The 17,767-nt window shown below is 34.6% G+C and overlaps 1 protein-coding gene across 1 annotated transcript in view; it reads left to right on the top strand.

Annotated features, from left to right (window-relative positions):
• Nucleotides 1–12,423, top strand: part of HSPA4L (heat shock protein family A (Hsp70) member 4 like) — a 41,873-nt gene extending 29,450 nt beyond the window's left edge. The window contains exons 15-19 of the mRNA XM_088792619.1: nt 628–753; nt 1,047–1,154; nt 2,988–3,107; nt 9,269–9,430; nt 11,973–12,423. Coding sequence (XP_088648745.1) covers nt 628–753; nt 1,047–1,154; nt 2,988–3,107; nt 9,269–9,430; nt 11,973–12,161 — 705 coding nt within the window. The 3' untranslated portion in view covers nt 12,162–12,423. The remainder of the gene's footprint in view (nt 1–627; nt 754–1,046; nt 1,155–2,987; nt 3,108–9,268; nt 9,431–11,972) is intronic.
• Nucleotides 12,424–17,767: the final 5,344 nt, after the last annotated feature.

Raw genomic sequence — 17,767 nt, 5'->3', positions numbered from 1 at the left:
ACTCAACATTTCTCCCTTCCTCCACCACTCAGTAAATAAGTCCACTTTCTGTCTCTATGAATTTGCCTATTGTAGATTACTCATTAAAATGAATTCATAAAATACTTGTCCTTTTGTATCTGACTTACCGCACTTAGCAAAATGTTTTCAAGGTTTATCCATGTTCTCATGTATCAAAACTCATTCCTATTATAGAATAATACTCCATTGTGGATATATATTTTATTTATCCATTCATCTGTTAATGAACAATTGAGTTTTTTCCACCTTTTGGCTGTTAGGAACAGTGCTGCAGTGAACACTGGCATACAAAAGCTGTTTGAGTTCCTGCTTTCAATTCCTTTGGTTATATACCTAGTAGTAAAATTGCCAGGTTATATTGTAATTCTTTGTTTAGTTTTTCAAGGAACCATCAAACTTTTCTGTCACAGCTGCAGCATTTTACATTCCCAACAGCAGTGTTACAAGGGTTTCTAATTGTCCACATCCTCACCAACACTTATTTTTTATTTCTTTGATTTAGTCATCCTAGTAGGTATGAAGTGGTATTTCATTGTGATTTTGGTTTCTTTTTTCCCTAATTTCTTAATATTCTTAATGGCAATTAATCTGAAACTTTTTGAATAGGGGAAGATGATAATGCAAGATAAATTAGAGAAAGAAAGAAATGATGCTAAGAATGCTGTTGAAGAATATGTATATGATTTTAGAGACAAGCTGGGTACTGTCTATGAAAAGTTCATCACTCAAGAAGTAAGTCTAGATTTTACAATTTTTTACAAAAACTTTTTTTCTTGAGAATGCTAATACCGATTATGTAAATAAATGTATTAAATGTGTTACTGTCAATCTTCTTGAGTGCATTTAGGAGTGGTTCTTAGGTATTTTTCCAGTTTGCGGAAGTATGGTGAACAATGTTTAAGAATAAAAAAAATCAGAAAAATAGGAAATTTAATTCTTTATACTTGAAAACATTGTGTCCTTCTTTGATGACTTTTATTTCTAAGAGAACATTTTATATCGCGCTCTCTTAAATGTATACTTAGGACTTGAATAAACTGTCAGCAATATTGGAAGACACAGAAAATTGGCTTTATGAAGAAGGTGAAGACCAACCTAAACAAATTTATGTGGATAAGCTTCAAGAATTAAAGGTAACTTTTTAAAGCTATATGTGAGCGTTAAATAGAGCATTGGGTATTCCTAGAAATTATGGTGTTAATGGCACAGTGTATTTTTAAAGTAAATATGTAAGAAATTACTGAGGCAGATATGTATAAGAGGAAATGTTCTCATTTTAAAAGCATTTTGAGAAGTGAGTACTGATACATGATAATTGAAATCAAATAATGTATAATCATATTTGTCTATCATGATACTCAGATATAAACATTTAAAAAATGACCAGAGTGTTAGTATTGCTTTAACAATCTATGTATTTCTGAGATGTCATTATTAGTGATTTTTCAACCTGACCTCTTCTTATCCATCAGAGGAATCACCCTTCCTCTGCTTCACTCCCCCTTTATTGCTCTGATTTTGAGGAGTAATACACTGCCCTTTTGTGTTTTTGCATTGCAACTGATGGGGACGCTTGGCCAGCAAAGAACTTCAAAAATAGCACCCTTGCTCTTGAATGTCCTTTAATAAAGAAATAAGGAGACATGGCCACCAGTTTCTCTTTTTTTAGGGCATGTGTGATTTTTAAGAAAAGACCACTATTAACTCTTTTTTTCTTGCTTGCTACCTAGGGACCCTCCACCAAGCCTGAGAAAAATAATTTAGTTACAAGAAGGTCAGATTGGAAGTACAACAGGAAAGTTTAGTCTCTCCTCCTTGGTGAGGATCATAGCAGTGCTTTAATGTGCACATGAATTCCCTGGGGCTCTTACTGAAATGCAGATTATTCAGTATAGCGAGGTGGGCCCATGATTCTCCAGTTTAACAAGCTTCCAAAAGATTCTGGTGCTGCTGGTCCCTGAACCACTCTTTGAGCAGCAAAGGAATATACAGGCGCAAAGTGATGACATTAATAAAGATTTCTAGAATATGGGGGAAAGCAACCCTTTAGCTGGGGAAGAGGAGTGCAAAAGAAGTTACTTAAAAGCAAAAGAAGTTATTATCTTGCAATAATTACTTTCATGTCAATAAATTACTACCAAAGGGAATAAATTAGAAATCAAGTATAAAATTTAAGCTTATGAGAGCAATACTAAACTTCACATTCTTGATAGTTTTATTCCCCAGCTCCCTAAGAGAATATATATTTGGAGCTATAGGAACAGCAAGGCAGCTGAAGCCAATAGAAATAACTGGAAAAGCCCAGAAGTACCCAAAACGGATTATTTTGCCTCAGGTGTATTAGTAAACATAAAAAGGAAAATGTTATAGAAGTTTTCATAAGCTTCACTATTTTTTTGAGGTGGCTTTTAGAAATTAAAAATGAAATATTTGCTTCCCTTTCAAAAACATTTGCAATAAAAAGTATGGTATAAATACACTAAATGCAGTATAGTATCCTGGAACAGAAGAAAATGAAATCCAAATTAAGTCTGGAGTTAGTTCCAAGTAATGCACCAGTGCTGGTTTCTTACGGACAAATGTACCACGTGCTGTGAGGTTAACATTAGAAGAAAGCTATGAGAGACGCTTGGCTCTGTTATTTCCTTTGTAACTTTTCTGAAAATCTAAAATTATCCTTAGATAAACTGGTTTTTACTTAAGTATATAAAGAATTGAAAGGAGTTATTCATTCTTCTAATGAATCCCCCTCCTCAAAGTTACAGAGACATTTAGAAACTCCCCATTCCAGGAACCTGGGCCAAGGGGGCAAAGGTTTTCTGTTTTGGTTTTTTAAAAGCATTACCCTCTTAATACAGCACACATTTTAATCTAATGAATAAAGTTAGTATACACAATATATAATGTCTTCTGTTAAGAGTTTCTTTGTTACTTTTCTTTTAAAAATAAATTTCTTATGTTAACAGAAATATGGCCAGCCTATTCAAATGAGATACATGGAACATGAAGAGAGACCAAAAGCTTTAAACGACTTGGGAAAAAAGATCCAACTTGTCATGAAAGTGATAGAAGCATACAGAAACAAGGTATTGAATTTATTATAAAGCCAACTGTTGATGACATGTGTGTAGACGTGATGAGTGTGGGGTAAATATAAATGTTCTCGGCTACAAAGCTGGAGCAGTTGCTACAAAATTCCGGAGACATTGTGCACCAAACTTGAAACTTATTTTTTTGGAGAATTGTCAGTAAAGGATACTAATGAATTTAAAATAGAGTGCTTCCTTTTAAATTCCCTAAAACCACATTGTAAATTAATCCAGTGACCAAATTCATTGTTTTCTTCTTAGGGATTTCATTATTGACATAGTGAAAAAGAGGTTTTCTTGGGCCTTTTTTATTACAGATTTCTTTGAAGCTGGACTCTGCTAGCTTTTATTTTGTCCTTTGGCCTCTTTTTCTTTTGTTTGCTCTTTGTGTTCTAGTCCATTAGTCATTTATAATCCTCTATACCCATTCTTTTATACATGTGTACACAAGTCTGGATCACACCCTTGACCTTTTCAGTGATTTTAAGCCTTAAATATTTAGTTATACCGGGGATGCCAAAGAAAATGTATATACATGACTTCTATTCATCTTTTGTTATATTATTACAATTTTAATACAGGTTTTCCTTTCTGAAAATGCGTATACATTTTTTTTTTTGGAACCCTCTATAAACGATATCTACATTTGGATATAACAGTAAAATTTGACAAAATTAAGCTTATCATTTTTTTTTCTCTTAACCAGAGGTTAGCGGACTTTTTATTTAAATGAACAAATAATAAATATTTAGGCTTTGTAGAACTTATCTCTCTACAACTATTCAACTCTGCATTGTAGTGCAAAAGCAACCATCTATGATATGTAAATGAAGGGCATGGCTGTGTTCCAAAGTAACCCTTGAGAAAACAGGTGATCTGCAGGTCAAGTTCACTGACTCCTGCTTTAACTATATAAATAGTCACTGTAATTCCCCCAATTTTTATCGTTGCCATTAAATTACATTTAAATTGCAGTGAAAACTGCATGAGTGGGCAGAGAGGCTAGCACCAGAAATAATTCAGGCGGAGTATCATAAAAACAGCATATGCGGATCAAGCACTAATGAATTTTAAGCACTTTACATGGATTATCTCACTTCATTCTCACAGGTATATATATTAAAACGGCAGCGCTTTAGCAGTTTGTCAGGGATTATACAGGCAGTAAATGGTGGGGTTAGGATTAAAACCTAAGCATTCCAAAGTTAATGCACAAACTCTTAATAACTACAGTGTTTTTTACTACAAATGTGGAAAGCAGTTACTTATTTTAGAAAAAGATTTGTGAATTTTGTAAAATAAGGTTGCAGTCCAGACAACCTAGAAGAAGAGTCCAGGTACTGATCGTGAGTGTGCCTGCCAGTGTCCAATTTGTTCATACAGGTACAAATCAAAGGTAAGGCTAATGGAAAGGTAAAAAGGAGCAAGCAGACAAATGAAAACGCCAAAACTATTTCAAATCTGGTATTGGGGATTCCCATACAATTACTATGGCCCAGTCTTCCCAGGCTTTAGCAGTCTTTTTTTTCTTTTTAGTTTCAGGAGTATAAAGCAACGTAATAGTTACACATTTAAACCCCTCATAAAGTGATATCCCACTCCCCAACATCTTACATACCCCTCTGACATCTTACATAGCTGTTACAATACCATCAACTATCTTTCCTATGTTGTACTCCACATACTGTGACTATGTACACCTATATATTTAGTTATAGTTGACATGCAATATTATTCTACTTCAGCTTCAGGTGTATAGTGAGTGCATTGGCCAGGCATCTACACAGTCTATGAAGTGATCCCCCTGATAAGTCCAGGGCCCATCTGGCATCTTACATGATCTTTACAACATTGTTTATTATATTCCCCGCACTGTATTAACTACCAATTTGTATTTCTTAATGCCTTCTCCTTTTTCACCTTGCCCCCAACCCCATTCTCTTCTATCACCCTAATAGATTGATCTGGCACCATACCTAGTTATTACAATATTATTGACTATATTCCCTATGCTGTACTTTACATCCCCAAGATTACTGTGTAACAACCGATTTATACTTCTTAATCCCTTCCCCTTTCACCCATCTTTAACCTCCTCCCATCTTAAAGAAGTGCCTCTAAGATTCCTTGTAATATGGATTAGTGGTGATGAACTACTTCAGCTTTTTCTTGTCTGGGAAACTCCTTATTTGTCCTTTAATTCTAAATGATAGCTTTGCTGTGTAGAGTAATCTTGGTTATATGTCCTTGCTTTTCATCACTTGGAACATTTCCTGCTACTCCCTTCTTGCCTGCAAAGATTCTCTTGAGAAATCAGCTGCCAGTCTTATAGGGGCTCCCTTGTAGGTAACTAACTGCTTTTCTCTTGCTGCTTTTAGGTTCTTTCTTTGTCTTTAACCTTTGGCATTTTAATTATGATGTGTCTTGGTGTTGGCCTTTTTGGGTTTATCTTGTTTGGGACTCTTTATGCACTTCCTGGGCTTCTGTGTCTATTTTCTTCACCTGGTTAGGGAAGTTTTCTGTCATTATTTCTTCAAATAGATTTTCAATTCCTTGCTCTCTCTCTTCTCTTTCTGGTACTCCTATGATGCGAATGTTCGTATGTGTGATATTTTCCTGGAGGCCCCTCAAATTCGCCTCAATTTTTTTTTTTTTTTTCTGTTCTGGTTGGGTGTTTTCTGCTACCTTCTACATCACTGGTTGGATCCCCTGCTTCATCTAATCTGTTGATTCCCTGTAATATATTCATTTCTGTTACTGTATCCTTTATTTCTGACTGGTTCTTTTTCATGGTTTCCATCTGCATTTTATGCTTCCTATTTCTCTGTTGAAGCTCTCCCTGAGATTATTGAGCATTCTTATAACCAGTGTTTGCAACTCTGAGTGTGATAGGTTGATTGCTTATCTCCATTTACCTTTGTTCTTTTTCTGGAGCTTTGTTCTCTTCTTTTATTTGGAATATGTTTCTTTGTCTCCCTATTTTGGCTGCCTCCCTGTGTTTCTTTCTATGTATTAGGAAGGGCTGCTACGTCTTCTGGTCTTAGTAGAGTGGCCTTATGAAGTAGGTGTGCTATTGGATTCAGTGGCACAGCCTTTCTGGTGACCTCAGCCACGCACTCCAGGTGTGTCCCTTGTGTGGGTTGTGTATGCCCTCTTTCTTCTTGTAGTTGAGCCTTGGTTGATAATTGCACATCATTGCGAGGGAATGACCCGTGGGCTCACTGGTTGTGAGGACTGGCCTTGACTACAGTGGAAGGGTTGTTGTGCAGGGGCTGAGCCTACAGAGCAGATCCTCCTCTGTAGGATCAGCCTCAGCAGGGCTCTGGTGCCTGCCCAAACTGCCACTTGGGTGTGTCATACTTGGAGGCTGCTGGGTGATGCTCCAGCTCATTTTGAAGCTGGCCACTGGGGGCGCCAGCCCCAGGACCACCTTGGAGGGGATCTGCTGTAGGTCAAATTCAGCCAAAGCCTGTGTGCCACCTGGGACCACCCAGCAGGACCCACAAAGAAATCTACAGATGGCTGCCGCCCGTGCTGTGCTTGGAAGCACCTTGAGAGGCCAAGCCACAAACCAAAGCCAGCTGCCGCTAGTGCTGGCTTAGGGCTGCCCAGACAGAGGCACAGGACACGCTCAAGCCAGATGCTGCTTGTCTGGGTTCCACGAACCTTTGAGAGACCCTAGGAAAGTCTGCAGCTTGAGTCAAGATAGGCAGTCTGCATGAAAAAGCCACTGGAAGCGGCTTGGGTGTGCCTAAAAATTGGGCGGGGCCAGATCTCTAATCACCAGGGCGTGGCTAACTAAAGGCAGGGACTCAGAAATGGTGGCCACCTGTGTTCACACACCAGGAAGGGGGAGGGCTCAACAAAGAAACAATGGCCTCCGCCAGCTCCCCCAGCCAGGAGAAAGCCGCCTCTCCGCCCCCATCCCAAGCCAGACAACTCAGTTCCCCACCTTATGCCCCTGCCAGCTTTTTGGCTGCTGCCCCAGCGCTGGAGCTCAGAGCGAGTGATTCCATTAGTGGGTAAGTCCACACACAGTCCCTTTAAGAGGAGCACGTGGAAGTGCAGCTGCCCTCCATCTCACTCAGTCACAATGTCCGCTGGTTTTCACAGCCAGAAATTATGGGAACTTCTCTCCCTGGCACTGGAACCCTGGGCTGGGGTCGGACTGGGATCTCTCACTCCTCTGGAGGCTGGGGGGGAACTCCACAGTCAAAATATCTCTCCCGATCTTTAATGGTCACACACAGGTATGGGACCAACCCATTCAGCGTCTCTGCCCTTCCTACCAGTCTGGAGGTGGTTTCTATGTGTCCTTAGTTGAAAAGCTTCAGTTCAGCTTGATTTTAGGTGATTCTCAATAATGGTTGTTTTGCACTTCAGTTGTAATTTTGATGTGGTTGTGAGAGAAGGTAAGCACAGCATTTACCTACTGTGATGTCTTGGTTGTCTGAGTTTAGCAGTTTTCTTGAATCTGCAGGTTTAAGATACTATCCAAAGCAAGGTGAGACTTACGTTCAAGGACTTTGGAGTTTTTATTATGTGCCAGGCTCCCTTCAAGGTGCTAGAACTACAGCATCAAACAGAACACTGAACCTGTTTCTATTATGCTTCAGTGGGGAAAGGTGAAAAACAAGCCATTGTAAAATAGTCAGAGGATGATAAAAGGCTTTGGAAAAAGCAAGGGACTGCCAGAGGTAGAGGAAATCTGTCAGACCGGCAAACTAATAAGATGACATACATGTGAGGGGAAAACTGAAGGAGGTGAGGGTTCAAGATGTATGATAATTATAAGAAGAAAGTTCTAGAAAAAGGGAATAGCAGTTGCAAAACCTCCAGAGGAGAATGTGTTGGAGGAACAGCAAGGAAGCCAGTATGGCTTAAAGCAGTGGGGGTGGGTTAACAGTGGGCAGATCATAAGGGGCATAGCAGGCCATTAGAAGAGTTTGGCTTTCGCTCTGATGATAGGAATTCATTGGAGGGTTTTCCGATAGACATATGATTTGACTTATTTTAAAGGTTCTGGAAACAGAGAGACTAGTGCAGTCATTATTAGAAATAATACAGGCAAGAAATGATGGGAGTCTTGAACCCAGATAGTGGATGGGAGAGAAGTGGTTGGATTTTTTGCTGCATATATTTTGAAGGCAGAGCTAATAAGATTGACTGATAGATTTTACATAAATATAACAAAGAGGAGTCCAAAATGACTCTACGGTGACGTTTACTGAGATGGGGAAAACTGGGAAGAGTAGATAGGGAAGTAATCAGGTGTTTGAAACATAGGTAGTCATTTCAAACTTTACAAGTAGAAATTCCAGTTGGAAGCTGGATATAGAGTTGGGATTTCAGGGAAGAGGGTCAAGGCTAGAGATTTTTTTAAAGCACATAGATAGAGGGGTGAATCGGAAAGAACTGAAGAAGTGACCCGTGAAGTTGGAAGGAATTCAAGAAAAAGTGGGGGCCCAGAAACTGAGTCTAAGATGATGGATGCATAATTTGTAACCATACAAGCAGAAAGAAGAGTTCACTATCTGATGAAGATTTATGGTTTTAAAAGATAGCATTACCATCCTCTCAGTTCTTTGGCTTTGGAGTATTCTTCCATTCTCTTTCCCTTTATTTTCCATGTCCAATCTATAATGCATCAGGAGATCCTCTTTTCATGTTTCATTGCCATTTCTTTCAGGTTCTGTGGTTAATAATCTAAACCAGCTTCTTAGATTTTCTTCTATGCATGGCAGCTGCAGTTCTCTTTCTCAGACAGAATTATGTAATTCTCCTAACAACGTACCATATTGTTTTCTTGTATATTCAGAATTTTCTGTGTAGTTTGTGTTATGCCTGCTTCCCTTATTTCTCTTTATTATCTAATAAATTCAATTCCATGTGTCTTCTTTTCTTGGCTCATAAGTAACTTTCCCTTGAATATTCACCACTAGTCATTCCAAAACTTCTTCAGAAAGCCTTTCCTTTTAGGAACCCACACTAATTTTTTCTTTCATTCTCTTCAGTTCTGTGTACCTTTTATGTGGCTTCTTCACATGGGTATGTTTGAGGTGTACACTCAGTAAGAATCTAAATCTTTTAAGTAGAAGTTATTGATAAATTGTTACTGAAAAATCTGTTATATTAACTCAAGTGTTTTGTTTTAATAGGATGAAAGATATGATCATTTGGATCCTGCTGAAATGGAAAAAGTTGAAAAATACATCAATGAAGCTATGAGTTGGCTTAACAGTAAGATGAATGCACAGAACAAACTAAGTCTCACTCAAGATCCTGTGGTGAAAGTTTCAGAAATAGTTGCAAAGTCAAAGGTAAGAAACTATAAAATTCTCTTTTTAATGGGTTCAAGCACTAAATTTTTTAATGGGAGCTATACTTTGAGAAATAATCAACTTGCAAAAGAACTTAGAAGAGGAAAAATTTAAGACTAACTTTTTAATTTGGAAAAAAAAAAAAGATTCTAGGTGGGACATCTCCATTCCTTGATTTAATTAGTCACATACACAAGGCTATTTTTTTTTTTTTTTTTACATTTGAAGTGCAATGCAAAATGAAATAAAGCAATTAGACAACATTTGACTGTCAAATATGTCATTTTTCTGGATTGGATATGACTTCTAAGTCTCCATGGTAAAACTTGGCAGTGTAGGTCCATGTTTGACATAAATTGAAAAGTGTTTAGTTATGGGCAAAATCTTATTTCTGAGATAAACTTCCAGTCTAAAAAAACATTACTAATGAAAATGCCAAAGGTTATCATAGAAAACATTATGAAAAACATGGGGACAAACTTTTTAATAAAGATAAGCATAAGTAGAAAAATGAGTGAAGACATTGGATAAGTAACTGACAAAAGAAGAAATACATGTTCAATAAAAACATGAAATGGTGTTCATCCTCATCACTAATCTACAAAATGCAAATCTCTCTTTTCACCCATCTGATTGGGTTATGTGGTTAAAGGATGTGAGAAATGTATGCTCTTCCTGAGCAACGTGGTTAAATTTGTTACAACTTTTTTGGGGACACTGTATCAGAATATGTATAGAAATTTAGAGTAGACCCTTTAACCCAGAAATCACATTTCTAGAAATCCATCCTAAAGTGATTGTTGCACAGGTATATGCAGATTAAATACCTTTGTTTATAATAGCAAATAATTGGAAACAACCTAAATATCAGCAAGCAACTAGATGAATAAATTGCTACATCTACACAATACACTGTAGCCATTAAATACATTAGTTTAAATATAGCGATCTATTTGTTCAGATACAAAGATGCATACAACATATTGAGTGAAAAAGGAAAGATTAAAGAATAAAGTTATCTCACTATATAAATTACTGTGTTCATAGGTTTGTATGACTGGACCTATATTTAGAGGGATCTTCACCCAAATGTTAGTATTCGTAGGAATTGGAATTTCAGGTGATTTTTTTTTTTTAATCTAGTTCAGTATGTTTTTAGGTATATGATTTTTAAAAACAGAAGCAGGTTTTTTAAAATCAAATAGAGCACTAAAAGTACTATTTTCCTTTTGAGAAAGTTTTGCAAAGAAGCTGTGATAATTTACTCCTAATCAGATGAAATGCAAAGTATAAGAGCAGTTTGTCATTAAAACATCTCTCAGGATGTTATTCTCTATCTTTCCATTCCAACCCCAATCAGTGATACAGATATTGAAAGATTTTAATGGTTTTTTATTTCTATGGGGAAAAAAGCAAGCATATGGAAAATACAGTGTATTTCTTCTAAATTATTAAGTTGCATTTACTTTCATGGCTTATTTTCTTTCAACAGCAAGTGCTACTCAGTTGTTTTCAAAAAGTCAAGTTAGTGTGTATATTTATATAATTTCACTTATTAAAATAGTTTTCATGTAAATGTTGAGAAATATCAGTTAATGAAATAGGTGTTATTTGACAAAATGTTCATAACAGAGCATTAGGCATAATTTAAGGAAATGAATTAAGAATTTTTCTCAACACTAATTCGAAAAGATATCTGCATTCCCATGTTCATTGCAGCATTATTTGGAATAGCCACAATATGGAAGCAGCTTAAGTGCCCATTGATAGATGAATGGATAAAGATGTGTATATGCACCGTGGAATATTACTCGCCATAAAAAAATATGAAAATTGCCATTTGCGACAACACTGATGGACCTAGAGGGTATTAATGCTAAGTGAAATAAGTCAGACAGAGATTTCACTTATGTGTGGAGTCTGACAAACAAATAAGACAAAACAGAAACAGATTCGTAGATACAGAAACAAACATGGTTGCCAGAGGGGACGGGGTAAGGGGAAGGTGCAAAAGGTGAAGGGGAATAAGAAGTACAAATTTCCAGTTATAAAATAAAGAAGTCACAGGGATGTAATGCACAGCATAAAGAAAATGGTCAAGGATTTCACGATAACTTTGTATGGTGACAGACGGTTAATAGACTTATTGTGGTGATCACATCATATATGCCAAATCGATGTATTGTTCACTTGAAACTAACATAATATTGTATGTCAACTATAATAAAAATAAATTTAATTTTTTAAATGTTTAAAATAAAAAATTATTCTGCCTAAGTAAACTATATTTTAAATTATGAAGAACCAATTTTTAGGAAGATTAGATACAAAAACTGTTGTCAAAGATTGAGTAGTTTCCTATCACCACAGACATGCACTATCCTATAAGATAAATCCTTCATTGAGGTACTTGAAGAAACAGTTGGTTATCTAACTGCACTAACATAAATTCAGGAAAGTGGAATTAGGTGGAAATTTAGAAAGTTAATGTGGAATTTAACTGTACCATTTTTAATATAATCAATTTTCTTCATGTCTTTAGGAACTGGATAATTTCTGTAACCCCATCATTTACAAACCCAAACCGAAAGTAGAGGCTGCAGAAGACAAAGCAAAAGCTAATAGTGAACACAATGGACCAATGGATGGACAGAGTGGGACTGAAACGAACGCAGATACAAAAGAAAGCTCACAGCATACTAAGTCTTCTGGAGAGATGGAAGAGGACTAAGTCCTAATTTCACCTTCACGTAATTCAAACAGTGCAAGTAACCCCAGGGTCCATCCTTCTTCTTTTACATCTGGTACACACAACAGATGTTCAGTATTCTTAACCACTTGTTGTCATTTGTTTTTTGGAGTAGTTTTGAAAACTTTTATATTGAGTACACCTCTGTTCATTCCATTGCTGCTTATGTGAAGCGTTAGCTGAATATAGATTTACAAGTCAGTTTAAGCTTTCATTATATATATATATATATATATGTATCAAACATGCAAGATTGGTATGTAGTTGGCAACAATCTACCTTATTTAAAGCTTCTACTTGGATAAACTTCAGCTCCCTATCCAGGAAAGGGTACTGCATTGCACTGTTGTCGCAGAAACATAGATTTAACTGCATCATTATTTTGAAAAACAAATATTGAAATTGATGTGGTTTAAAAGCCACTGAGGCACTGACCTTTTTCTAGTTATTGTATTGTTCAAATTAAATATTAAAACTAACAAGAGGTTCCTTGACAAGTTAGTCCTTATCTTTGGTGTGCCATGAGAACTACAAAGTCGTGTTGTCATCACATAAATGAATCAAATCACACTTTGAAAGGGAAAACACACAATTTTATGTTAAGGTGACACCAGCAGTTTTCTTCATTTCTTAATAATGTGGATTGATGTTTTCTCAGAGTAATTCAGTGTCATTTTCACTTGAAACTTCTGATCTACTTGTCCTGAAGACCTGCTGCTGCAAAAGTAAAAGTAGCTTAAAGAAAAAGCAGCATTTACGATGAGAATACCTTCATGGAAATGCTGTTGACCTACTCAGACATGCATCTGTGATGTTGATAGCCTTCTGCAGTTTTAATAGTTTTTAGTTTTCTTAATTGATTCTGTTAATATATTAACACAGAGTAGGGAAAAATGGCACAGTGCATTGCATTATATACATTTATCACTGAAGTACTTAATGTTAAGATATAAACACTATTAAATAAGCCGTAATACTTGAAAAGAAGCACTTATACCATGTCTTAGGAAATAATGCTTGTAATAAACTATATTACATATCAACAGGCAAAATACAGAATGTTACATAGTGTAATATGATATGATGTGATTAAATTATAGTTCCTGCTGTTACATTACCTGTTGAGACCTTGGCTCCAGTTTTGGTGCTTCTTGTATAAATTATATGGGACAAAGAACTGTGAAATTTAAGATATTTGAAGGACTTCATATGTGGTTCATCACCAGACTTGTCCACATTGTTCAGTTCTGTCCACAGGCTTGAAACTAACTATGGGAGCAAACTGGAATTATTTTTAAACCTATCAGAAACAGCACAGACAATGCATGGGCTCTTGTGTTTTAATGCCAATCAACTAGATTGACCTTGTTTTGGAATTTTGAGAGGCTCACTTTTCCCCAAAGGTAAATCTTTATATTAAGAAGAATTAATACTGACTTTCTTAAGTAGTAAAAATTGAGAGTTTAATATCTTTAGGGATAGTCATTATTTCTCACAACTAGTTCTCTAAGAGAGATTTCGTTTCTACAATGTAGTCTGCACTGAAAGGAGAGTAGGGAGGAGTGCATTTTGCGGGAATTTTTATTTATCCTTTTTGAGGGAGATGTCCCTTTTATGCATTAAAAAAAATCAGATAGTCCTAATATATTTTTAATGTCTTCTAATCTTTAAACTGTCCTTGTTTTAATACTCTTAAAATGAAATACTTATATCCATTATTAGTAATTGTAGTACGTTTTTTTAAAGCATGTATCAGTTACTTTTCATTTGTATGTTGAATATATAGGTTAATTTCAGGAAGAACATCAAAGTTACAAAACGGAATACATAACAGTACAAGTAGGGAGTTTATAGCTTTTCTTGAGTTAACAATAACACCTCTACCCACTTTGTTAAGAGCTAGACCTCAAAAACTTCTTGGGAATAAATGTGGGAACAATCCTTTCTTCATCTGAATTTCCTAGTAGATCCTGACATTTTCCATTCTTTCTCTTAAATCAGTTTATGTGATTGTGTGTTTTGGTCAGATATATAACATTCCAATTCAGTTATATAACACTTAATAAGTTAAATACATGCAAAGATAATATGTATATTTTTTCTACCCATTTATTCAACTTAAATATTTTCAAAAGCCCTTTAACCTTATAATGCAGTTATTTATTGAATAAATTTTATTTATTAATAAAAGAAAATGTTCTCCTTAATACAGTTTTGGGTAGACGATATGGTTTAGTTTAATTTTAATCTGCACTGAAATATGCAGTGCTAGACAAAGAATTAAAGATTTTTTTCAAAATAAAAAGCCTCTTATTTTAGAAGTTATTTTAAAAGATACATAGCAAAATAGAATGTCTTCCAATAGTAAGCAAATAAAAACTAAGGATGTAGAAAATATCTAGGATGATTAATAGATATTAGTACACGTTGACTCTATGGAAAAGTATAAATTATTGCTTTGAGAAACCAGCTCCTGATAGCCAATTACACAGTAATTATAAAAACAAAAATTGCGAAATAATATAACAAAATAAAGTTTGTGATGTTTTAATTCCTTAGCAGTATAAGAATTCTTAAGATTTAAAACAACTACAAACAGCACACCAAAGAATACTGGAATAACAAATAATCTCAGTTTTAAATGGGTAAAAGATGGTGTTTTTTTAAGAAGAAATAAAGATTTCTTAAGACATTTTGGGGGTCAATTATAAGTATGTTTATTTCCCAGATAGAAGTCTTTCTGTAAAAGTAAATTTGGGGGCTCAATTATCAAAATAATAAAGTGATAGTGTCAGACCGTTTTATCCAAATTAGCACATTATTAACTATTTTGAAAAATTATTTGTATTTAAAGACAACAGACATTTGAATATAGTGATCAAATTAACTGACTTCAGTTTGACCCCAAATAGATATAACCATCCCTCCGTTTTCATAAGTTTGAATTGTATTAATAAGCCTATAAACATCGCCGTTAAGATTTTCGGTTTTAATGGTTGGTATTTGGTAGTCCACAACAATTAACGCCTTATCATTAATTTTAAATGTCAGAGACTTAGAAGTGATTCTTAAATGACTAGAAAAATAGAGCTTCATCTTTCTTAACTTTTAGATTTTACAACAAAAAACTTCAATTCTAAAGTAAGTGTTATTTTTGTGGTTAAACTGTGGAAGTCTTGAGTATTAAGTCGAATTTGATTTTGTGATATATGATTCTGTAAAACTTAGAGGTATATCTAATTGTATTAATCTATCAATATTAAAAATCTGATGTCACTGATTAAATAGTTAGCCACTGATAACTTTTCAAATGACATAGGTAAGGATACTTATAAAGTTGGACTCTAATATTTTATTATCCTCTTACTACAGTGTTTTAAAATATCCTTAAAGAGCACTCAATTTCAGAAAATAAAGAATTTTTGATCAAAAAAGAAACAGGTTTAAAATTATCTTTTGTTTTTTTGTCAAGATCTAATTTAATCCAAAGTATAATTTTAAAATAATTCCCAAGAAGCACATAATCTTTTCTTTTGATAAAAAGCAACAAAAATTAAGTGCAGCTCAAAGACCAAGACTTTGAACCAAAACAAAAAAAAGAAACTTTAGCTATATTACTTTCACATCTTTTAATTTAAAATTCACTAAAATTAATATTCTTCCATGTACTCGTATGTTTTCTAAGAAAGCAGCTTTGGGTTTATAATATGAGCAGATGTCTAAGTTTTTTTTTTTTCTTACTAAACGGTAATTGTTTCAAACAATAAAAGGGCACCTGGAATTTTTAGAATGTTAAACAGCTTAGAAGAAAAGAAAACCTAAATAAATGTCTATGGCTGTGGTCAGTATCTATAGGTGGTAATGGTTCTTTCACCTTCTGGATCCCTAAGGATACCTGTAGCATATTGTTAAAGTATTAAAACGAAAAGCACAGTTGTCAAAATACATTATTAAATGACTGCAGCTTTCAAGTCAAAGACAAAAACTAATAATTTAATTATGAACATTTGATTCAGTCTGTCAAATAGGTCAAAATCTGTAACAACAATATACATTAATAGTATGATCTTTGCTTTGGAATCTCTGTCATGTTCTAAGTCACAGGATGATTATTAGGGAAATTGATACCTAAAAATGACCCATCCTACAAAGAGATGAGTGAAATTCAGTATGTTTTAGTTTAATTGCATTATAGTGTATAAATTATAAATGGAAATGATCTTTAATCTTATCTGTTATCTTGTTTTACTTATTCTCTCATCCAGTTTTAGACTCTTAAATAATCATATTTCCTCAAGTATATTTTCCTTTTTATTTTGGATTCTTTAGATCTTTTATTTCATGCTATCATGTCACATTGATAGCTAATTTTATTACCTTTGTCTCCTTTTACTACCAAATCTTACTAAGAATTTTTTTAAATTCATACTTGAAAAGCCATATTGTAAATTTTCATATGTAATATCTCTAAAATTTAAGTGGCTTGCTCAAGTAGATTTTTCATATCTGAACTTAGAATACTTTTACACAGTTCTGGACAAAAAGAGGTCAATTTTGTAAGTATTGAGTATTAAGTAACCAACATCCCTCATTTTTTAATACAAATATCACTGACAAAATAACAAGGGTCAAAAATTTAATAATGGTTGTTAACGATAGACACCTTAAATTCTTTGCTGCTTTCTGATTACATATATGTGTTGCAGCTTCCTTGTTTTTTCAGAATTTCCTAAATTTTTTGCTTCCAGGAGTTTAAGTTAAAATACGATGCTCTTGAAATCATAAGGACCCATCCAGAATGTAGATGTTAAAATGTAATTAGAGATGGAAATCTAGGGGGTGGGTGGGTGTGTGTGTGTGTGTGTGTGTGTGTGTGTGTGTGTGTTTCCCTGAAATAAACTATTATGGCTTAGTGTCTGAGAAGGAAACTCACATTAAAAGTGTTTACGTTTTATATTTGGTAGGATGAAGCCATTGTTGTCTAATACCACAGTTTATAGAAGCAATATTTTAATGACATTACCAAATTGTTTAATACTAACAATATGGCATCCAAGTCATTTTTTTTCTTTTCTCCAACCATTATTAAAATAATTTACGTACATAGTGACTCTGACCCTAGTCATTAGTGTATATTACTTCCGGTAGTTTAGTTCCTACTAGCTATTTTTTCTTTTTAAGAAAATTACTACATTTGATTTCTCATTTTCCCAGTTTGTTTTAAATACAAAGAGTGACTAGTGCAATGCAGAAAATCATAATCAAGTGTGATGTGTCTATAAAAACATTAACAGAATTTTGCATGTAATAGACCCTAGCTTCAATGAGTGGACATGAGAATGGTTTGTGATGTTACGTTGGCAACATTCTAATACATATACATATACATATACACACACACACACACACACACACACACACACACATATGTATATGTATATGTGTGTATTTGGCATACAATTTTGGTTCACAAACATATCCATAAAAATGCTTACATATGGCAGTATCAAAGAATATAAAACATTTCCTATGTATGTAAATTGGCATCTTCTCACTAGGACACAAACATGGCAATTGCGAATAAATGC

This window comes from Rhinolophus sinicus, chromosome 15, assembly GCF_057876585.1.
Source record: "Rhinolophus sinicus isolate RSI-liver-muscle chromosome 15, RSI-T2T, whole genome shotgun sequence".
Classification (NCBI taxonomy): domain Eukaryota; kingdom Metazoa; phylum Chordata; class Mammalia; order Chiroptera; family Rhinolophidae; genus Rhinolophus; species Rhinolophus sinicus.
The sequence above is the reverse complement of the archived record's forward strand: the minus strand, read 5'-3'. Positions and strand labels throughout refer to the sequence as shown.